Here is a 24,643-nt window from a genome sequence, read left to right on the forward strand (position 1 = left end):
AAAATATGCTCTAGGGTGGGAACAGAACAGACATCTACATACTTATGAACAAAATCAATAATATAAACACAGAATAATTCATTATTTCTCATGTTAAATAGAGAGCATTATATAAAATGATCATGTGTTGGTATAAAACACATGGAAGTCTTTCACAAAACACAGTGATCTGCAGAACAGATTGCCATGGACTATTATGAAGGACTAAAGAATGGGCTTAAAAACTTTCAGACAAAGAAATCAGGGAGAAGCTCCTGAGAAACTAGCATACACGTTGGCCCAAATGTATCCTATCATTGTGGAAGCCTCTTAAACCTGGAGCAGCATGTGCCAGTGTCTTTATCAAAACAAGCAACAGTGTATCATATCATGATATTTTACACTCCTTCCCTAACTATTCCTGTTGGATTCTGGACAATAAGCTTGATCAACTTTTATTCTGATCTTGGGTATCAATACTTCCATTGCTTTTCAATGTAATTATCACAAGAGCCTCAGGAAGCGAAGACTTGGTTTTCAGGATCTGCCCATAAACCTTGAGTGGAAAGTAGCTCAACTATCCGTAGCATAATGTTTCTAGTTGTAACAGAATTAATAAATCTAAACATATTTATCTGCTACACTGCTAAAATTAATGTCTAAGACACAGTCTTCCAAAATTCATATCGTACCCATAGCAGTAAAGCAGATACTTTAGGGAAGTAGAAGGTAACACATACAGACTAATAAGAATACAACCGTGCAGAAATTGCAGTGTCAGCTTTTTGTCACTAGGTTGAAATTTAAACAGCAAGTCATCCTAAAGCAGTCTCAGTAGAAAGCATGTATCTTATCTGGCATTCTCTCTTACTGGGATGTGAAATATCCAAGTTCACTTCGCAAATCTTGTTTATGCGTTTCTAGATTGAAGCTTAATTTAGGTCGTTTGCTTTCTCCTCTCATTCTGGATCAGTGCTGGCATAGAGAACAACCTCACCCTCCCAAACAAGAAAAGCTGAAGAAGGGGGTAACTTGTATTAAAACAAAATGCTAGATGACTCAGTTAGGACCACTCCATTCTTACTTAATTCAGTGCAAGGCATAAAATACTGTGAAACTAACATTGAAAAGATATGTTCTTTTCTGCCACACTTAAAATTGATAATCTGAAGAGACAAGAGTCATTAAGTTTCCTTCTTTGAACACACTTCAGAAACCACTACTAAATTCAATCCCTAATTTAATTAAGGTTTCCACTGTAGTACTGCTTTTGCAACCCACAAGTAAGGTATCATCCATAATAGGTAAAATAGTGTACATAAATATGCTGTTACTTAACTCATCACAGTACATTAATACTTTAAAAGGAAAGCTTATAAGCACTATCATATTTAAGCAATAAGACATAAGAGGGTGTGCATATGCCGTAATGACGACACACCTTAATAATACAAGAAGTATGTCATTATTATCCCATACTACACACCCTAAAATGCTTCAGTATAGACCACATCTATGTATTTAACAAATGAAATTAGGATACTTAGAAAAGATGCCTATTTAGTGGCTGATAATCTCAAAACGTTTCATCAAAAAAACCCATAAAATATCCTACCGAATATTCCTGCTCAGGTAACCATTTCTAACAATTTTTTTTCCATCATCATCAGATTACAAATACAGACTGTTAAAAATTACTTGTGTCAGTGAATGCACTCGCAGTTCCTACAAAAACAGGTTACAAAAAGGAAGGAGAGCCAGTGAAAAGGATCTCTGTTTTCTGGAATTTTGAAGTGTTCTTGCAAGCTTAATGGTGAGTTTTGAAAGACAAGATGCAGCTAAAACCTTTAAATAGGCTCTTAGTTTTTTTGGTTAAACTGCTTCTGCCTTTCCATTTTAACAACCCAAGAAATGGTTTAATAAAACCAATCCACTTCGGTTGTCTCTATTAATTCACAGTCTGAACTCAGGAACTGAGGAGTGATTTTAGCTGCTCTCTTCGACAATAACACTATACTACTTGCAGTCTAAAGCCAAAGTCAGCACAAAAATCCGAAATTCGATTATATTTTCCTTAATTATATCATTGTTCACCTTGGAAGTAAACTGAAACATTTTGGAAAAAACCCCATATTATTGAACACTTAACTGAATACTATCTACTTAGCCTCTGCCAAGCAAAAAAAACCAAACAAAATTGTGTTTGTGGCAGCCAGAATAAACAAAATTTAATGCTGATATGCCTTCATCTTAAACCCAACTGAAATGTATTTAAATATTTATTAATCACATACGATTCCACAGAATTTATTACTGCAATACGCTTTCTCAGGCATACTCAAAATAACTCAGCTACTTACTTTCTTCAGCTGAGGCATACTATTACAAAAAACCAACATCAACAATCTTTCAGGCCTGATCAAACTTGACAAAATGATTGTTATTTAATGGATTTCCATTCATTTAATATCTCTTTGGTTATATAAATTGGAAACAGTTTCTCAATTCATGTGAAGTTTTCACAATTGTATTACCCAAGAACAAAGAAAATTGTAGATATTCATTTATTTCAATATTCCCAAACAGTTTTCCAACTACACAGTTGGAAATGCTGCTAATCTTTTAGATGAAAGACATTCAGACATGAAATGACCAAAACACATCCTTTTAAGTAATAGTATTGATCAAAGTGGAACAAGAAACACATCTTGAATTTCAAAATAGAAAACTTTGAAGACATGCTTATATAAACGATTCGGCCATAACCAAAAACAGCAAGTGATTTTTCGAATTCTTGTAACTCAGTGCAAATATGGTAACTCACTGTGGATACTGAAAACCTTCTCATATAGAAGTTGCTGCTGCTAACACACATTGCTCATATGAGCAAAATATCTAAAGGGGGGGGGGGTGTGTGTTAGGGGGAGAATGTACTCTCCACCCACTTTTTGAGAGATCTTGCCAATTCCTCTGTTATTTGGGAGAAGGAGATCAAATTCAATATACAAGACATGAAACAGATATGAAAATGGTCCAACAACAAATCTTTAAAATTGCAAATGCCAACAAGTCTCTACAAGTATATTACTGGGCCAGAATGAAGGAAAATCATTGTGAAATAAGCTTTTCTGGTATGCAGTTATAGCAAATAATCACGAGGTGATGCCGAAAACTAGACAAATGTGGTATTTGAAGAATGTTAAAAACATTGAGGTCACAAATGCACACTGTAACTTTAGTACCCACTTCTTATCCCACTATTTTGATATTAAATCTAATTCATTCTTCATTCTAAGCTTATAAGCCATGATTTTAATGAACATCTCTCTTGTCCACATGCTATAATGCATGTGGAAAAGGAAACAATACAGTTAAAAATGAAGTGAGGTTGATTTTGTGTATACCATTTACAGAAGGGGAATATTGCTTGTTTTTAAAATACTACGTTATATAACGTAGATTTTTCAGTATATTACAAAAGCAGATATTCTCTCTTGGACCAAGATTTTGAATTTTTTGTACTCTTAGCTCACAGGTAAGCCTAAGATAAAGCATCAAAATCGTAATTGCATTGGGCATTTTTAATACTAAAAGCATATTTGCTTGATTATAATCCAATGTAATATACTGTGTCAATCTACACAAAGTAATTACATAATCTGACCTTGTCCCACCAGTTTGTTTTAGAGACACACTAGAATGGATTTGGGTTTAACTGCCTTTACTTAGGTAAAGAGCTAAAACTTTAAGTTCTGAAGACACGGAGACGGGAGGAAAAAACCCCAAAAGTTAAAGCTGGTTCTTATATTAAATTCCCCACAATTTATTGCAGAATGACAACAGGAATATTAGCAGCTCAGTAAAACAGCAGATGATTTTATTTGGGGTGGGGGGGTATTACTACACATTATTTATTATATTAAAATTGCTTTATTCCTAATTTTATGTATATACTGGTTGCTTTAGTTAAAGTAAATTGGCAGAGATTCATTAGAATATATATACTTTCAACAAGGAAGAACAAAGACATTTTTGACTTGAGGATAACTGAAAACCTGTTTAGTATCTGAGTGCGATCCATTTTTCACATCTCCTTTTGTTGACACAAATAAGAGATGGTTTCTCATGAAGATTAAGGAACCAGCCAGTGCAAAGAAAGGACAAGCAAGTAGTTTGGGGACATCTGTATGGCAACATCTGGATGGAAAAGTTTCTTCAAAACATCAGTAGTACCTTAGTTAGATACATAAATCCAAAAAGATGGAGAGGGAAAAAGAAAAGAATCACCTCAGAACCATGACATAATGATCAAGTTTATGCTTTTAATACGCAGGGGGTTTTTGTTTGGGGTTTTGTTTGTTCTTTTTTTTCTTGAAGTCACCCAAAATCGAGAGAGGTACTGCAGTATTTTTATGTTAGGGAAACATTTCGAAGTCTACCCACTTTTTCTTCACTCCCAAGGGAAAACACAGTAGCTACAAGAAACAAACAAGCAAAAAGAGACAGATGCAGAAACGAAGAAATCTGGTAACAGTAAGAGTCGTATCAAAACAAAGACAGTTGAAATATGAGCCCTTGTACATAAGGTGATGGGAGATGTCACGTCCTATCTTCTCAACTTGCATAAAAACCTGCAAGATTTGTGATATCCAGTCAGGGAAGCTCTTAAGAATAAGTTCCAAAAGCCATTCAAAAGAAGATTTGGGTATCAGTGTTCTTCCTCTTTGCCTAGGTTCACTCCGCAGCTCAGATTTAATGAATTGCAGGCTGAGAACTACAAACTGTAAAAGGATCATCATACAAGTAGCATTAACCACAACTAAAGCCTGAACTGCCTTATCTCCAAATCTGTGAAAGTTGGAGCTTCAGAGATCCACACTAACGGCCAGTTCAAATGCTTAATTTATTACTCTATCACTGATATAGAAATAAAATTCCTTTTTAGTTTATCCTGGTAGTAATTAAAGCTAAATAAAAGCACCTGTTTGACAGCATGTCCTTGAAAAATGCAAAGATGCTGCAACTAAACATACCTGAGAGAGGTCTCTCTTAGCAACGTTAAAGAAGGTTATGACATGTCATGGATCAGACCGCAGCATTAATGCTCTCATCTTAGAAATTTGCCACTTCTAAAGGTTTTGGCCTGCATCTGTTTATTTCTGACATTCACACAGCAATGAAGAGAGAGAAAGAAGAAAAGCTTTTGCTAGGACAAGTCCAGGTAAACTGCTCACAAAATTACTGGTTCCACACTCAGAAATCATTGTAAGAATCCATGCTTATGGCAGAGCCCCACTCAGGAGAATTTCAATACAAAGACAAAAATTCTTCACCAGTGACTAGCTCTAAAATAAGCACTTATAAAATAGATCTGAATATATTTGTGTTTTTCTTCTTCCTCTTAATACAAATTGTATTTTGCATATAAATGTACATTATTTCTTTACTCTTTTACTTTATTATGATCAAAAGCAAACTCCATAAAATTACTATTTATTGACTTTTACTTAAAATAAGGAGGTTTCTTCATTAAAATTCTCATAGTCATTTACCAAATCCTTACTAAAATTAGGATATCAGAACCATATCAGAAATTATTAAATACCGTATTATTAAAGAATAATACAGGAGGAAGAGGGCCATCTAAATAGCCTAGCTCCCTTTTATATCTTCTAACTTGCAAGTTCATTCATAAACTTTTCCTTTTTCCATCTACAAATACCAGGTTTTGTATAAAAGAAAACAATATGCTATATGTTATTAGGAAATAGACAAAAGAGTGTAAAAACGTTGTACAATGAAAACTGAAAGATCTGAAAGTGGTTTTGCCAATTCCATGCAATTAGTCAAAAGACAGCATCAACATACCCTACTGAAACAATATTAAGCAGTCTTTGCTTTATAAACAAACAAACCAACATGCCAACCTCAGGATTTATAAATTCAACTCCTTTTGACACTTAAGTTAGTGATGGTGCTTGAGGTCAACATGCTGCTTTTGAAAAAAATTGAAAATAAGCCTCCAAGTCCTTTCCCTAGGACTCTACATGGCACAGTCTCAGTCAAATACTAAGCCACTGAAATCGGCTGCTTTCTCCCCAAACCTGCATAAGTGTTTGTGCCAGGTGTATGTTTAGAGGACCCAGCTGCTCTGCCCTGTACGGAGTCCAGAAAGGAAAACCAGGAGTTACACGAATTGGAAACAGCAAAAAGTCTCTGCACTAGTGTTTCTGTTTGGCTCCTAACTGGATAAATACAAGGGCTGATACAATGAGCTGTGGCACACAGAATATGCAAAATTCTGAAAGGTCATCTTAATATTAATGACTGTACTTTTTTTTTTTTTAAATGAACACAACTAGGATACACCTTTTGTAACATATTATGAATACGCACTTTTACTGTATAAAGGCATCACAAAAGTTTTCAAGTTTAAGAAGTCAAGCTTTAAAACCGCTGAGATGATTTAAGCCACCAGAAGAAACCTGCATCAAACGTAACAAAATTTATATAAAGAGTACAAATTTAAAAATTGGTCAAATTGGGGTTCTGGGGGAATACTATGATTTACAAGTACTACTGATGAGAAATTCTTAGCACAAAAAGTATCAGCTTTAACAAAACACAAACCATTAATAAATTTGTTCAGAAAAACGTAAAATAGCCTTTATTTTCCATTAATCTGTTTTCTTGAACTATTAGAAAACATTCCGAACTGATTTATAGTCATAGGAACCAACTTCACAGACAAATTATTTCTGGATTCCCAGAACACATTCAATGACCCAGTTCAAATTTCACAATCTTGTATTCAGCCCAATAGACTGTATTTGATTAGATGCACATTATCTGCCTTTCTGCTCCTTCACACAGCCCTAGAAAGGATAGATTTGTGACAACTGGATATATAGTTATAAATTCAATAGACAAGTCTGTCTTTCTGGCCCTCTCCAAAACCACACAAATTCTCAGCTCCCTGCCCAAACACACAGAAAAAACAAAACAAACAAACAAAAACCCCCAGAAACTTCAGCCAAAAAATGGCCTAAATTACAACACTTCAAGCATAAAAAAAGTTCCAATTTCTTACAGAAGGCTGACAAATAATTATCTATAATAATGAGCTGAAAGAAAACATGGGAATTTTAAACAACAAATTGGTACGTGATTCTGAGGTACTTCACTTCAATGCCTTACTGGATTGTTACATTTGTCCAAGTTTAATTTTCTCTCTTCCTCTCTGGTAATTACAGGAACCTGATCCAACAGTGACATAAAGAACTCTTACGAAAAAGCTTGCCATTGTTAACAGCAAGGACAAACACCTGACAATCATATCTAAAGACCAGACCTCTTCTCTCATGGTAATCCACACAGATTTCTTCACTCATCACCATTCTGATGTCTCAGTTTGGTATCTTCCTAGTGAGTTACTATTGTCTCTTTCTGCAGAGGAGCAAACAAGCAGGCAGATAGAGAGTCAAAGCCTTAGCTTTTCAGATTAACAAGTCTTGAAAGAACATCAGGAGACTATCCAAGCTATTCCCCTTTTCATGCCATACTATTAGCCTCACACAAGTCATTCCTCATAGATATCTGTCTAGCAATAAAAACAAATAATACTGCTCAAATTTCGTTCTAAGCAGTGTGAGCTCCATCTATTTAAATGTTTCCTACTGTTTACACCAAATCTTCTTTGCTATAGTATCCATTCACCATTACTCACCTTATTCTCAAAGGACAAGGAGAACAGTTTATTCTCTTCCTTTTATTTATCTGAAGCCTTCTCATGCCTAACCTCTGGCCATATCAAAACAGTGTTTACGTTTTTTCAAAAGCTAAACTTCCTTGATTCACGCTTAGCTCAAGATGCACAACACTCTTGTTTGCCAAGATGAAGTATGGGGAAATGCTAACACCTGTATACCACTAGCTTAGACAAGGACAGCCAACTGAATACGGCACAAGAAACAATTGGAAAATAGTGATTTTGTATAGTAACAGATCTGGATGTTACAGTGCACTTAAATACATCTCTATTCATTTCTGTGTATTTGGGACAACATCAAAACAGTGCTGTAAACTCAAAAGGTACAGCACCTACAGTACTTTTAACTGCCTTAAAAGCGTACACTGGTTTGTGTCTTTCTGGACAAATTTCTCTTTTGTTGCTTGCATTCCAGACTTACATGATTTGTCTTCATATGGAATTATTGTGAAATAATTTTCAATGATGATTAGTCCAAAATGGAATAGATCAGTTAGAGTAAGAACCTCTTCTGATGTAAGGAACATGTTCAGCTATTCAAAAACAGATACAGCACTTTAAGGTCAAGTATTGCATTCATCCAAGTTAAACAAACAAACATTTTTGGAAAAAGACAAAGCACATCCATAACCAGGCTATTCTATAAAGCTGAAAAGAATTAAAAAATAAAATAAAAATAAAATTTTCCCATACATTTTCCTCTGAAAAAATGAAATATAATAGGATTTCTGCTCTTCAGTTTTGGTTTCTGGAGATATAGCTCATTTTCATACCAAGTGTTTGAGTTTCATGTTGCTCTCCCTCTTTAGTCTTGACCATTTCTTAGTTCCTCTAAATAAGCATGAAAAATATTCACAAATGTTTACGTGTTCACACTGAGTAAATACAGATAGTAGGATAAACCGATAGGCAAAAAAATTCTTACTGAAACATACTAGCCACAAAACCATTTATTCCAAGGGTATTACACACTCCAGTCTTGTACCCAGTGAAACTGAAGAGCACAAAGAATGCTCTGTAATCCTGCAGACTCTCAAATCTCAGCGAAGCACAGGGGGAGAGAAAAATGCCACATCTGTGCAAGAATACCACAATCCTAGACAGGCTGGACACAGGCAGACAGGACTGTTGAGACAGAACTACAGATCATTCTCAAATACCTGCAGGAGCAGAAACTCAAAGAGTAAGAATGATGATACTGATACGTTTCCATCATGATCACACTATTTAAATGAAGCATAATCACATTTGCATCACTACATTCAGTGCGTACCTCCATTATCTCCATCATTACATATGGAGCTTTTTTTTTTTTAACAAGGAACATCAAAAAAACTTTAATAATCAAAATTTCAGGACCTCAGGAAAAGCAAGAGGCTTCTCACAGATGAGTCTGTTAGTTACAAGCTGAAAATACCAAGATACTCAGTTTTGTAAATGTTATAACACCACATGACTTAACTGTGGGTCTCAATCTTCTCTGCTTGACTGTTATGCAAATACCCCACAAGCAGAGACTTACAGAGATGTCCATGTTGCAGTCTTTCCTCTAATTTTTAAAGAGGTGATACAGATTCTGAATCACACACAAAGATTAGGTGGAAAAGACCATCTTATGCAGCCAAGTATTATTTGTGGAGATGACAGATACCAAGAATGAAGAAAACCAACCCAAACCATTCTATGATTCTAAAAACATCTGCACTTCTTAAGAAAGCTTATAAAAATGGTTTTCTCCTCCAGAAGATTTGAAAAGAATTTAACTTAAAGTATCTTTCAGTGGAAAAAAAAAAAAAGGTATCTTAAAACACCTTGGTAGTTATAAAAAAAAGGTTACACTTCAATACATACTATTTTTAATAATCTCCACGGAAAGATTACAGACTTGAAATTCCAAACAGGTGTCACTTCAATATTTTACCATTTTTACTAAAGATGTTGACTGTATTATAAAGTGTTCCATTTTTCTTCTCCTTTTTTCCTCAATTAAAAACAACAACAACAAAAAAAAGAATAAAACATATTAATTGCACTCTTTCGCAGTAGTTAGTCATGTAAGACCAAGTTTTGCTACACAAGGACTACTTGCAAGTCCTTAGATTTCAGTATTAAATTATTTTACCCCACTACTCTACAAAATCCAGGAGCTAAAATCCACTCAGTAAAGCAGTGGGGTTCTAAAACCAGAATATAACTATTTTACAGCACAGCAGAGACATTACTGTAAAATACACCACATTTCTGGCACTCTAAGATTTCCACTGGAGGCTAATATAGACAAGTAAAAGGAATACAAACTGACTCCATAATATAATTCCAATAAAGAAGTTAGCCGCACTTTCGCTATCATCTGTTTTCTACTAACTGCTGAAAGCACCTGTACTGCAACATAAAGAGAATGAAAGAAGAACACAATGCATTTATAAGTGCTACACTGAGCTCTGTCATGCAGTTGTTCATTAAATAATTACATATGTAATGATTCTTGAAAGGTGAATAAAGTTTGAGGGGAAAGAGGAAAAAAAACTCACAAACCCAAAATCTCTGCAGCTGACCAAGTGCACTGAAGGTTAAATGGATGCTGTAGACAACCCTTTATTCAGGTCCTTAAAAGCTTTAATGTTGCAGAAAAACTGGCTTACAGATCAGCTAGTGAAGACTGAAAGATTAACCCCCTTAAAACTTTAATCACTTCAGGCCTTAAATGGCTAATCTGCAACCCAGTTTGTCTCTAATATCTTATTTAAAATAAGTAGTAAAATGTTCACGTATCAGATGTTTTTCCTAGAAAAGATGCCTTACACGAAAGTGGTAAAGCAAAAATAGCACTAAGTGATTAATACTTGAATTTTAAAAGTATTACTTTTGGCAGCATGTTTAATGATTTTCAGAGACTCTGCAGAGCCTCTGCACAGAATTTCAGAGATTGGGAATCTCCAAAAGTTTAGGAGTTCACTACTTTAAAATCTGGCTCACCTTAAAAAGTCTTCAACTGACTGACAGAAATTCTGGTTTTTAATGCAACTCTGAAGACAAATTAGTTGGGTTTTGGTGAGGTTTTTTGATGGCTTTCTTCTCCCCAACCCCTGTTGTGAAGCTCCAACAGCAGTGTATATTCACTTAAGATCTCGGAGGTATAGCTGTCACTGTTAAATTATGTACATCATAGAATCATAGAATAGTTTGGGTTGGAAGGGACCTTTAAAGGTCATCTAGTCCAACCCCCCCTGCCATGTCCCATGAAGGGACATCTTCAACTAGATCAGGTTGCTCAGAGCCCCGTCCAACCTGACCTTGAATGTTTCCACGGATGGGACATCTACCACCTCTCCGGGCAACCTGTTCCAGAGTTTCACCACCCTCATTGTAAAAAAATTTCTTCCTTATATCTAGTCTAAATCTACCCTCTTTCAGTTTAAAACCATTCCCCCTTGTCCTGTCAGAACAGGCCCTGCTAAAAAGTTTGTCCCCATCTTTCTTATAAGCCCCCTTTAAGTACTGAAAGGCTGCAACAAGGTCTCCCCGGAGCCTTCTCTTCTCCAGGCTGAACAACCCCAACTCTCTCAGCCTCTCCTCATAGGAGAGGTGTTCCATCCCTCTGATCATTTTCGTGGCCCTCCTCTGGACCCGCTCCAACTGGAGCCGCTCCTCTGGATCCGCTTCATCATGAAGTGGAGATCTGTACAGGACTATGAAGTTGCTTTTTGTCGAAAGACTGAGATCTACTATGTCGGTCAAAGTACAGATATACTTTGAAAATACATAAATACCATTTCTTACTCTCATATTTTTTCATATCTCAGGTCTCAGGTTAGTTAGAATTTGAAAGTTGAATCCAGTATTTCACAAAAGACATACTACATGTCTATTTAAGAGTTTGTATCTGAAGCTGCTCAACGGTGCAGAAATGCTAAGCTCTACAGCAAAGACAAAGATCTACACAAAGCAGTAATACGCTCATTCCAACAACAGCAACTCCTCCTCCTCTAGGAGGAAGCAGGCATCCTACCAGATCTCAAAGGGACACATAAACAGTCTTTCTTCAGAAGCATTTCTCTTAGTATTATAATACACATAAGCCGTCTTCAAAGGATTGTATTAAATAACACTTTTTACAATTTACAATTACATTTTATAATTTAATTATTTGGATAGGTGATTAGTTTTTCTAAAAATGTATGTTCATTTCTATACCTGCACATACTTGAAATAAAGATTACTATTCATGACACTACTACTACCACCATCGCTTATAGTGGAAAATTTTCTTCCCTGCTACTCACAAACTGCACAAACACATTATATCTAGTTTAAACTTAAGACAACATATCTATTTCTAGGTATGACTTTCATTGGCCTAATTAACATTAGCCCCCTAACACTGAGTAATGCAGATGACACTTAGTTTAGCTAATTTAGCCCTGGGACAAAAATGAGTATATAGTGTAACATTACATACTAAAGCCTCCTCCTTTGATGTGTAACTAATTATGATGTCTAGAAAGGAATATAGCCGAATTAAAACTGGATTATAAATACGAAAAATATGCAGAAATATAAAGCTAACTCATTGAGCCAACATACTCTCTCAAGGATTCTTTCTACAAGCAAGAACAAGAAGTTTGATTATCCTAATTTTAAACTGCTCTATATGTCTCAGCTGATTTTAGAGAGTTATTTTTAAACTTAAGCTGTATCTGTGTAACGCTGAAATAACTTCTCTGAAACAGACAATGGAGAAGGATACCCAAACATGTTCATTTAAAATATTATGGGGGGCAACTATCAGACTGGTATGTTCTAACTGCATTCTTTTGGAAACCGATGACTTAAATGCTTTTCTGAGTCAAATACTTTATTAATTTTAAGAAAGAGTATAAATATCTCTTTACTCCTCAAACTCAGCTTACTTCCATGAAACTTGAGAAAACTCACTTTGACGTGTATTTGTCAGTAAACTGGAGATGGACTGCTATTTGTCAGTAAAATGAAGATGCTCAGATTCTAAGCTGAAATTATAAAAAAGTGTTTCTATATTCCTCTTGAATAGCCCACAAAAGGTTCTAGCAAATCAAAGAGCATTTTACTGCTTTTGAAGTAACAGTCAATATGTATGATATATAACATTAACAAATATCATACCTTATTCTCAATTATATCACAATTCAACAAACGGTAAAAAAAGTATTAGGGCCCTTACTAGCTACTGTAATGGTCAATAATCCATTACAAAAACCTTCAGGTATGTTTCACAGCAATTTCCAGTTGGCTCACTTAAAGTTTCTGTATTCAGCTATAAACAGAACAAAGTTAAAAGCTGTGAAGCCGTTCGAAAAATGGCAACTGCAAAGAGTGTAAGATTAAGAAAAATCTCTTTAGGTAATTTGATGAGATGCAGACAAGTAGAAGCTCTTAAAAGATACGCTGACCGACACCTACTGACAGTATCTTGCCCTCGACAGAGACTCATGGCTTTGCTCACTTACCACTGACAACCACGAGACACATAATTTATTTAACAAGACAAATTAAAACAATTGATTTCAATAGAATTTATAAAGTGTATTTCTGTTGAATTTTGGACAATATGTTTATTCCATAACTTATGTGTTTGTTAAACAAGACCAGAACTAACATGCTACACAGGCTACACACATAAAAATAGAAACAACTTAAGTAACTCTTAATCCTTTAATACAGAATATATATATACACCAAATATAATACTCTTCAGTAAAGTTTAAACTGCAATTACATTTTATAATGATCCAATTCTCTACATACTTGTGTCAAATTAATCAAGGCTAAAAGTAAAAGTTGAAATAGGGTCATCATCTTTCCTAGATAAGGTGTTCTCAAAATGATCCCTTTTCACTCAGCCAAGGGCAGGTCCATCAGGTACAGTTTTTCCCATGCTAGCCCATTTCTCAAAACTGAGCTCAACAAAGTGAAAAATATTATTTGCAGTGTTTTTATTATTTAACTTTAAAACTACCTGCACAACTCTGCTCTCTACATTGTCTTAATTTATGTCTCAGAAATCTGACCACATGAATGCAAGCCCAGAAGGGTAGGGGGCATGCAGGGTTGGGGAAAAAGAAGAGCCCTCCACAAAAGTCTCAGAGGATTTTGTCTACTAGATTTTGGCTGGAGCTTGGACTAATGGCATCTCTACAAACTACGGAGATCACAAGGGGTACAAACAGGCATTTTCTATCTTAAAGTATTAAAACTTCGGGGGTGGGCATAGGTCTTTTCCACTCTTTCCCCCCTGCCTTGTTTCATAAAATGCTACTAAGAACATGAATGGGAAACAACTACTAAATCATATCACCCATTACTTGCCAAGACGAATTATCCGATTCAACCTGTATTATTTGGCAAAAAAATTTGGACATCTAAATGTCCACATTCACAGGCAAATAATTTGCTTTATAAAAGGGGAGGGTGGCGAGATCTTCACCAATAATCAGCTGAAGATCTCCATGATTCACGGCAGAAGAACTAACTTTGGCAGAAGCCAAGACTCAAAAATCAAATCTCCCGTCAATCCTATCACTAGGCATGAAAAGCTCTGGCCTTTTTTTCCTTTATGAAAACACAGTGAAGAGAGCATAACATGTTTTTCAGACACAAACCATTGCTTTTTTCCCATTTCAGAGAAACCATGTAATTCCATAAAGATCCTTCACTCAAAGGAGAGGAAGTACACTTAAGAGGATTTTAATTCAAATTACTCATAGAACTAAGTGCTATTCATAACAATGTCTACCTTCATTCTCATATACATTTATGTCAACTATTCTATTCTTACCTTCTTTCTCCTTTTTTTCCACCCCCAAGGTTTCTCTGTTACCTTCTTAATGATATTGAAGCTGCCCTTAAGGTGATAAACAGAAAATGGCAAAATAGCTTTTCTTCTTTCCTTTTCATGAATTCATGTTGATTCATGTTACACTCATCCAAAACCTTAAAAAACCATCCTGCCAAAATCTGACTTTCATAAGTGATTTACTTTAGTACTTCACCTTTGCAATATCTCTAACTCCTCAATCTTAATTAATTAAAATTTTATTACCACGTTTGGAAAGCAAGTCAAAATTTGATTAATTTTGCCAACTGGCTAAATAGATGTCCTTAACTTTTAAGTCATCAGATTTCATTTTACTTGGGAAGTTTAAAATCTTAATGGCTTTGCCTACTGAGTCATTTGAGAACCGATACAAAAATAAGGTTTTGTTCAATCAAGGAAAAAAAAATAATCTTCCTTTAGAAAGCTATTTCTTGCAGTGCTAACATCCTACAATTAAACTTAAATGGGAAATAACATTTGGGTACAGATGTATCACTTAAGAAGCTTCACTGCTTTAAGAGAAGCTGTGCTTATTTATTTCAAAACATCACTGGAAGTCAGACACATTACTTTCTTTGAAATAGGTAAGGAATATTTATATGACAAAATAAATCTTAGTATGACTCAAACTCTTGCAGTTGTTTAAGGCAAGATCAAACCGCCTAGTTCACCCCCAAGAGAGCGGTTAAAAAAAGAAAACACCCCTAAGCCTTGGCATCAAAAGTTTATTTCTCTTCTAATGAACTACAACTGTGTGTACTATATAAAAAAGCCACTTATCTGGACTCAGTCAGCAGTCATTGAGCACATGCTGGCTAGGCATGTATTAAGTAGAGAATTACCAGCTAGAGCAAACAGCAATTGCCATATAGAGTGGTATAATGTTGTAACAGTAGTAGAAACGCTTCAGAGAAAGCAGGAGCTTCCATTGTTTCAGCACAGCACTACATTGCCAAATGTAGTATTATGCAAGTGTACCACAAACACTGTAACTATTCATCACGTGTATCAGAAATAATGCTTACACCAGTAATTAATGTATGGCATCCCCCCAAACATAAGGCTTATGCTTGACTATGAAGAAATGAAAACCACACTGTTGAAGAAAACGAGCAACCAGTCGCATACACCAGAACACAGTGAGTAACATAAACCTCTGCTACACCAGAGAGCAAGCAGTAAACACCAAGATCCCCTCCCCTCTCTTTCACTGGAGAAGACAACACATGGCCAATGTTAAGACTCAGCAAGTGAGCTGAGCACTGGTTGAAAGGTATCATACTGGTAAAAGCTTGCTATGTTTGCCATATCTGTGTAATAAATTCAGTGAAGAGTCAGTGTCTTTGTCCTCTGCAGTTGATTTTGTCCCACAGTACAAAGACTTCTATTGCAACATTTCCTATGGGCCTTCTCCTTCTCTAGCTCATCCTGTTCCAGAAGTTCCTAAGTTCACGGCAGTGAGTTTCACTCTGACTTCTCAGAAACCTAATTTGCAGAGTATGACTACAGTATTTCATTTCTCCGCAGGATTCTTAGAGCCATATGTTTAATGAATCCCTGATCCAGATGAGTAAGATGTATTTTTTCACTGCATCTCACAATACGAGACCAAGGAAGGGAAAGAAGTGACACTTAGAGAATTCTCAGAGAGGGCATTTAAAACAGATCACTAGCCTTATTCAGTGTACTATTTTTGTAAGCACCCATTATGCCATCTGTCAAGGACAGAATACTGGGTAAAGACTGACCATTTTAATCAAGCCAGTTTATTGGGATGTTATTCTTAATTCTTTTTTAAACCTACAATATACAAATACACATTTGTATTTATTTGAACATGACAATGAAAAGTCATCTGCCATCTGAAGGACGCTTCTAAAAATGTAGTCAATGATAAACTTACTGGCACAAATAAACATCTATTTCAAATACGTTTCTAAATTTGCAGCAGACTTTTTCTGTATTCTAGGAATATCTACTTAGTGGTACAGACCAGAATAAATTACCTTCTGTTAGCCAAAATTATTATTCTTAAAGCTATTACCTATCCGCTCTACTCAAGTAATTTCTATCCATTCCCTGTCAGGTTTGATAATACAGATTACTGCATGAAGGCCGATATATTTTTCAATTGTACCTGAAAGAAATTCTAAAAATTACAGAATGTAATGCAAACTTACCAACTCTATTCCCTGTGGAAAAGGAGTGTCTTCCCAGTCCTTCTGAGGAAATCTTTGTATTATTTTTCCCAAACCTTCTGTTGGGCCTGCTGAAAGATAAAATTCAATTACTTAAAGGCAAACTGGTGGAAGTTAAATCACCATAAATTTGAGAATATTTTCAGAATATACCCAATATTAAGAAAAGTTTTGCCACAAGAGGCTCCTCAAATGTGTCCTGCAAGTCATGTAATAAATACAATCTTAATATTCTCCAGTAGTAACATGAGGAGTCACTACGTGAAACAAAGCTGCATCCAGCCTATGCCCGTCATGCATGTTTTCAAGGTGACAGATGATTACTGGTAATTCTAGTCTCTCTCTATAAACAGTAGTAAACTAAAAACTAACATAATGGATAATGTGATATTTAAAAGAAGAAATCAAACATTTGTCAACAAGAAGTCTTCAAAAAGAAATCTACAGATTAAAAATTTACATGATTTATCTAGGACACTCTAGGTCCTTGCCAGTATTTCTAGTTGGTTTCCTTGGACAAATCAGCAGTGATTTTCTACACAGAAAGGTGTAGAGGAAAACTGATATTTCTGATAACTTCTCTGATGCAATTGTATTTCCCCCCCCCTCCTTTTTTTAAAGCCACAGTGCTATAGATAGGAAGCCCTTGAGAAACACCACAAATACTCAACTGTAGCATCCAAGAATGCACATACAAACATGAATTTTGTTCTTCGCCTGCAAAGTCCTGGTGTAAATATTGCAAAAATCATAACTTTTTTTACTGAATTTTAGCTCTGGGATACACCACAATATAATGCGGCAAAGTGAAAGCAATTTTTACATTAATCAATACTATCCTGAAGGAATGTTGAAAGCTAGGACCATTTTGAACTGAGCCACTACACGATGTAAAGCATGCAATCAATAGCCTTCAACTTATGTTTTCCACATTTAGAGCATGGTACAATAGTGGGAAGAATGATCTTTTCTCTTGCACAAATCTTGCCTTTTCCTACAGAAAAAAAGCAAATTCTCTGCTTTATTTATCTTACAAGTATACCAAACAAATTGAAAAATTAATATTATTCTGATTTCTGAAGGAACCTGCTTTAACATGGCCCAGTATTTCACATGCACATTGAAGATCTGACTAACATTCCATACACATTTTAAAGCTAAGAAAACAAGATTTCTGCAAAAACATTACCTATCCATCAGTCTTCACTCTAGCAATTTCTGCATCTTTTGGATGAATTCAATGTAATTTCAGAGGTAAGCGGACACAAAACACACACATGCTTGCAAATCAATCGCTGGGTAGAAACGAGAGGCACAAACTCTTGTTCTTTCCTCTACTCCGAACAGAAGGAAAAAGCAGCAGAGCTAACAGTTACCTCTTCTGTAAGGCAGCACCCACCCAGGCAATCAGCAGCTACATTCAAACCGACCAAGCAGAGCACACACAGCTCTAGACTACCACTGTATTTGCATTCCTTTACCCAGTAAGCGGATTATAGGAGAAACAGGGTCGATATGGAGGCAAGCTGATATCACTGCAAGCGGGGATGAAAGTCTGATTTAAAATAAAAACAGGTACATAGGAAACCAGTTTTCATAAAACTATACATAAAGCTTCCTAAACGGCAAAGTTGAAATTTGCAACCATTTAAAGTATCTTTTAATAGTTTTAATAATCTATGCTGACCCATCACATTCAATTGGATCACTCTCTAAAGTCGTATTACAAAACTTCGAGATTAAACATTAAAATTTTTAAACATTTTCTTGTGAAATTCTCAAAACTATAATATTATGAATCAGTACAAATTCTGCATTAGTAGTAGCAGTCCATACGTGTTGCTTCCTCTGCAGACACCCAAGCAGCAGCAATGAATACATTATTTTCCTGGTTTTACCACAAAAAACAATTTTCAGTCTGACACAACTCAAGTCTGCTAGCATAAAGCAATTAATAAATCAATGTTATGGTGAAAAAAATATGCTTCCTTTAAGCTTCCTGCTAATTTACAGTTTGAGTTTGCTTCTAATCTTAAAACCCACAATAAATTTTACAAGGCATTTAGGTAGAATCAATCTGATAATTTAGTAAGAAGTATTTTCTCCAGTTTAACGTTCTTAACGTTCTATGATTTTCTCTTGAAAATAATTTAGAAACAGATGTTCCTGGTACAATCGGCATATAAACTACACAGAGTAAACTCCAAACAGCAATCTTGCCCCCAAGATAGCACATACTGATTATGATTCCCAAGGGCAGCATTGCTGAAGAACTGCAACCAGACTGGGTTAGCTATGAGATGTAACTAGCAGTAACAGATGTAATCAGCAACTTAAAAGCCAAAGGAGATATCATATTTAGAGAGAAGCTGCAGAGGTGCTGAGAGAGCAGAGTTAGGATGTGGCAGAAACGAAGGAACAAATATAGACACGGCTACAGCTGCAGTTTTTGTAAGGAAAGGGAGCTCCATATCTATTAGACTGTAAGAACTGAATAGGGTCAGTAATTTCACTTGTTTAAGATCAAGTGTTGCCTCATGTACTCTTACACAGCATCTTCTACTAAATTATCACTCCTCTCCCCCCACCATTTCATCTCAACATCCTTCCAAAATTAGGAGGCATAAATGGAAAGGCTTCACCATTCCCTCCCTAAACAGCTCTCAGAAGAGCAGACAGTCACACACCTTCCCTCCTAAGGCAGGCAAAAAAATTCCTGCATCCCTCCTTTCTTCTATAGACATCCAGTCCCTATTTCCATCTTCCATGTAAAAAAAGAACAGAACAGCTACATTTTCAACTAGATATGGTTCAGGTAGGAATGTATATGTATTTTGTTGTTAGCATGCAATAAACAGCCTTTAGCCTTCTGTGCTCTCCTCTTACCCTTCACGTTTGGTACCCCACTCAGAGAACTCATCTTTCCTCCCATTCCTTTACACAGTCACCTACTTGATAGCCTCTGCTACTCTCTTCTTCACTTTGAGAGGGCTGTTCCTTCGCTGATTCAGTATCAGAACTTCTTCCCTTGTTGAGTTACAGTCTCAAATCACCATGTTATCTGCTTTTCGTAAGCCCTGTCTTTGTCAAATCTCTTCTTCCTCTATCTAGTTGTTCTAATGCTGGCAGATGGAGCAAGGAAGAGACAGCAAACAAATGCAGCCAAGACAGCAGTGAGCACAAGCACCCCCCAAGTAGAGCAGAACTTGTGGTTGAGACACCAACAGCAAGAAAGGGCAGAAGGACTGAGGTGAACAGAGATACCGAGACTTCCTGGAAAGGAAGTATCAAAGAATTACAGCAGCAAAAAGAGTTCAGTCCCTGCTATGTATAAGTCCCCTAAGTTTCTCTGTAGGAACACAGGTGACAGGTTTTTTTACTCTGAATCCACCCCAGTTCTCAAAAGACTGAGAACTCTGACACTACCAACTACACCTATAAATAATGAAATCCATTCATCACATTTTGAAGCTACCAGTCTTTCTAGTTCTCTTTGTATTAGAGTGCTAGAAAGACACTCCGTATGTTACAGTATAGGAACTTCTTTTAATTCAGAATTAAGAGATTTACCTTTTTTTTTTTTTTTTAATTTGTAATATTCACTCCTTTATGCCAAAACATTACCAGCCTTTTTAGGTTACTTTCCCTGGAAGGCCACTAATGCTGGCCACCAGTGTTAAAAGACCTTACTGCATGTAATTCCATTTTGCTTTCAAGAAGGATTATAAACTTCAGTAGGAATTTACCTGAAAGAAATGCACCTCTGAACATTTTCTGAAAGCCAGATTGAACTTCTTACGCTAACTGAACTTGCACTTCAGTTCATCTCTGGGATCAAAGGGAAATCATTCCAAAACAACTAATAATTAAATTGAGGTTTCACATGCTGAGGAGATACCTTGAAATCATTATATATAGAATAAAATGTTCCAAGTACTATTTAGAAAAAATTATTTTGCACTTTTCTGCACATGCATTATTCTTCTCAAAGTCTCAAGTAAAGCCAAGGTGAATCCTTCAACTAGATTTTTAGCATGGACCCTTAAATCCTTCTACTTTCAAATTGTTTTACTCCTCTCTACTACCAAACACTCTGTACATGCTTCTGTACAACACTCCTACATGCTTGAAATTTTTTCCTCTGGAGTACTGAAGGCAGGTAGAGGATGTTTTCAAAATTATGATCAACTAGATGCTTTATCATGGTCTAACTGAAGCCGTAGTATTCAATCTGATTGCATAACACATCTTAGTAAGTTACTAGATTTAAAAGTAAGACATACAAAGACGTGCAAATACAAATATGCACAGACTGGTTTGGGTTGCTCTTATTTCAGTGGGAAGTGCTTTCAAGAGACAAAATTAGGAGTAGCAATAAGCTCTAGCCACTTGGAGCCTGGTTCAGAACATTACAAATAGTTTTACAATGCGACTTTAAATTGTAATAGAGCACACCACAATATTGACTTATATTCTCCTTGTAGCTAAGATTAGATTAGCATCAGTATGATAATAATATGTGTTAAATCGCTCTAGATACTCAACAGACTCAGAAATTTTTCTTTAGCATTACCTAGTAGATTTAGCTATTGATTCATCAGGTCTGAAACATCACCTGCTCTAGCCACCTTAAAATGTCCTCAGAGATAATTAGCAGATTCTACACAGTATATATGGGCTAGACAAAGGTTTGTTTATTAACAACTGGCTGCTTCATAGACTACCAGTTATTGTCACAGGAAAACCAGTCTTGACTCAGGGAATTGGTACTTCAATTTAATTTATTGCCAATTAACATAAAGTTTTGACCACTGATTCAGGTACTAAGAAGACAATAAACAAGTTAGCAAACATCTGGGAACACATCTTTCCTCTCCCTTCTCAGGCTCGAGTTCAGTCCAGCACTTCTCCTCCCCACTCCCTAATCTCAGCTTCCCTTGTTGATCCAACCATCCCAATTCATTTAGCAAGGTGACGGGCAGTGCAGGAGGTTGGGGGTCATGCACATAGTGGTTTTATTCTGCTGTTCCTTGCCTCTTTTTCTTCTGCTCCAGCACAGATCTACAGACTACAGTCCCTCCAGGGATATCCCCAGCCTGGCATGGGTCACTGGTGGCCAGTGTCCCTCAAGGGGTGTGCTTCCTCTGGCATGGAGTGCCTCTTCCAAGAGTGTGTCCCTAGCTGTATCCCCAGCAATGTCCCCTTCCACATCTCCCGCCTCTCATGGCTGTTGCTCTATCTTGAGCAGAGGTGAGCAGATGTGCCACCAGTTCCTCTAGCTGGCTGAGGTTTTGGCACACACTGGGGTGTTTACACGGGTTTCAAAGCTGGCTGGAAGCAGCTGTGACTGGCACAGGGTAGTTCCTGACCTCCTCTAATACAAGTTGCCCCCTGCTCCCAAAACTTAGCAATTTATGCCCAGCACAGTTATTCCTGATTTTTCCATTTTAGAGGCCACTGTTGGGAAAACACTCTTGAAAAAAGAAACACTTCCTATCTACATCCAGTTCAAGTGCAACTGATTTGGTATCTAAGTTTTCAGAACTACAGTATGTAGTTCATACAAGCTGCACTATAATTGAGCAGGAAATAGTACTCTGTTAAGGTTAGGGGAAGAAGAACTTTAGCTTCAGTTCTGGGAAAATAGAAGTATTTCTGGTTGAGCCCTCAAAACTAAAAAAACAAAACAAAACAAAAAAAAAACCAAAAAAACACACCTGACAGAAAACAGAAAATGTTTGAGAAAGGGTAAGTGTGGAAAGCAAAACAAGGCTTGAGTTCTGTTTAAACTGCATGTCCTTCCCTGTTCTCTGAGCTTGATGTAGTGGGAATATTTGTTTCAATGACCCTGAGAATTCTGCCAATAGGAGTATAACTCTCTGTAGGACTACACAGACTGGACATATCACAAGGTGAAAAATCCAGATCCCTCAGGTTAAAGCACTACAAACACAACCTATTTTCATTTAAAAAAGCATTATAGAGGCACAAAAAGTAGTTCTTTCAGCAAGTAGTGTGATAGCAATGAGACAGTCTTACTTATGCCTAGAAAATTAGAAAAGGATCCTTTTCAGAAAGGGTCACAGAAGTCTCAAAAAAATTCCAGATATTAAACAGTCAAAGTTAAGGCCCACAGCAGTTAAAATGAATCTTCAGAAAATAATCAACTTAAATATAAAGAAAGATCAAAGTTGGAAAAAAGTTGAAAAAAAATCCATGGAAGGATGCATGAAGGATACATCATAAAAATGCAACATTTTAAAGGAAAAAAATTAAAGTGTATAGTTCTGTATCCAAGATACGAGCATCAGAAAAAAATAAGAGAAATAAGTATTCACATCCATCAGATGTGAATAAAAAAAAGAAAAATGAAACCCCCCTCAAGATAAACCAACCAAACAAACAAAAAATAAAAAACCAAAACAAAAGAAACCCTGTTAATCCTTCCACAGAAAAATCCTGAGATAGAGATTTACAAATCTACTTATAATGCATAAAATCTAACTATCTTACATGGTTTCTTAAATTGTATACAATACAGATAGATTGGAAACACTCTTTCCATCCCACCAGAATTTGGTTTGTTTTCACACAAGGGGCGGGGGGGAGGATTTTGGGGGGTTTTAATGAATCTGCACTCCTTCCAAATCAGGGCAATTCTTCAAAATCTTGGAATTTTATGTTTGCAATGACAAAGTAAAATTCGTTGCAATTTGATAAATTTGGAAAAGAAATAAAATTATTATTTTCAGATACACAAGTTACTGAACTGCAAGTTGCATTCTCTGTGAAAAGTTTAGACCCAGGAACACTTAAAAGAATCTCCATTCTACAGGCAGCGAGGACCTGGCCTCCTCTTGCCACAAGAAGCTTCTTACTTTGACTGGAAGTGTACTTCACCCAAATACAGAAATTTACATTTAATCCTTATACTGAAGCAAAAAGATAGATAAAAAAGGTCTGTCTTATGGACTCTACTCCTTTACATGAATGCAAATACAAAGTAATTCGCTTAATGCTGCCACACAAGTTTAAAACCTGTGCAAGAGAAGACTCAGTATCTGCACTCCCATTTAATAATAAAACCAATTCACTACAGTATGCTCACACATACTTTATAGTCTAATTACTGTTGATTTCTGTTGGCATTTTTCAATCCAACTAGTTAAATATCAGTAAAATTGTAGTAAGTCCCTAAAATCCATGGTTTGGGGTGAGGGGGTGTCGATGCTATCTGCCTTCAGCTGACTTTTATTAAGCCATTCATCTTTCAGCAGAGCAGTTATGTCTGAAGATACCAGATTATTCAAGAGGTGGCTGCAACTCAACACCTAAGTGATTTTACATTCTCAACTGTTTTAGCACAACAGGCAGAAGCAGAAAAAAATCAGATCATGGGATTTCAACAACAGTTATAATTTGTTTCAATATATGCTGCTGATAACTACTGACAAGTTTCCAAAAATACCAAGGCCACATACCAAATGTTAACTCATTGTTAAATCAGGTTTCATTCACATCTTTATTTTTTAATGATTTAATGAGGTGGTTGGGTTTTTTTAATTCTTCTGATCAAGTATTTGAAAACATGTTTAATCAATAATGCAAAATTCCATTTTATGTAAAGGAATCTATTAAAAATATTTAACAAAATTTGTAGACCTCTGTTAAAGAACAAATTAGAAAATCTGAACGGGGGGGAAGGGGGAGAGAGAACACTTATATGTATGATTTTGCTCTTCTAGTAATGCCTGTGCCTTCGCTATGCATTCAGATGTATCCACTGGTCTCCCATATTTTGTATAATGGGTACAGTTACTCTGAGTCTACATGGACCGAGGCTCA

General features: G+C 36.0%; 1 protein-coding gene across 1 annotated transcript in view; it reads right to left on the minus strand.

Annotated features, from left to right (window-relative positions):
- Window positions 1–24,643, minus strand: part of SBF2 (SET binding factor 2) — a 320,494-nt gene that overhangs the window by 207,749 nt on the left and 88,102 nt on the right. The window contains exon 6 of the mRNA XM_075163145.1: window positions 16,781–16,869. Coding sequence (XP_075019246.1) covers window positions 16,781–16,869 — 89 coding nt within the window. The remainder of the gene's footprint in view (window positions 1–16,780; window positions 16,870–24,643) is intronic.

Source organism: Calonectris borealis, chromosome 14 (genome assembly GCF_964195595.1).
Source record: "Calonectris borealis chromosome 14, bCalBor7.hap1.2, whole genome shotgun sequence".
NCBI lineage: Eukaryota > Metazoa > Chordata > Aves > Procellariiformes > Procellariidae > Calonectris > Calonectris borealis.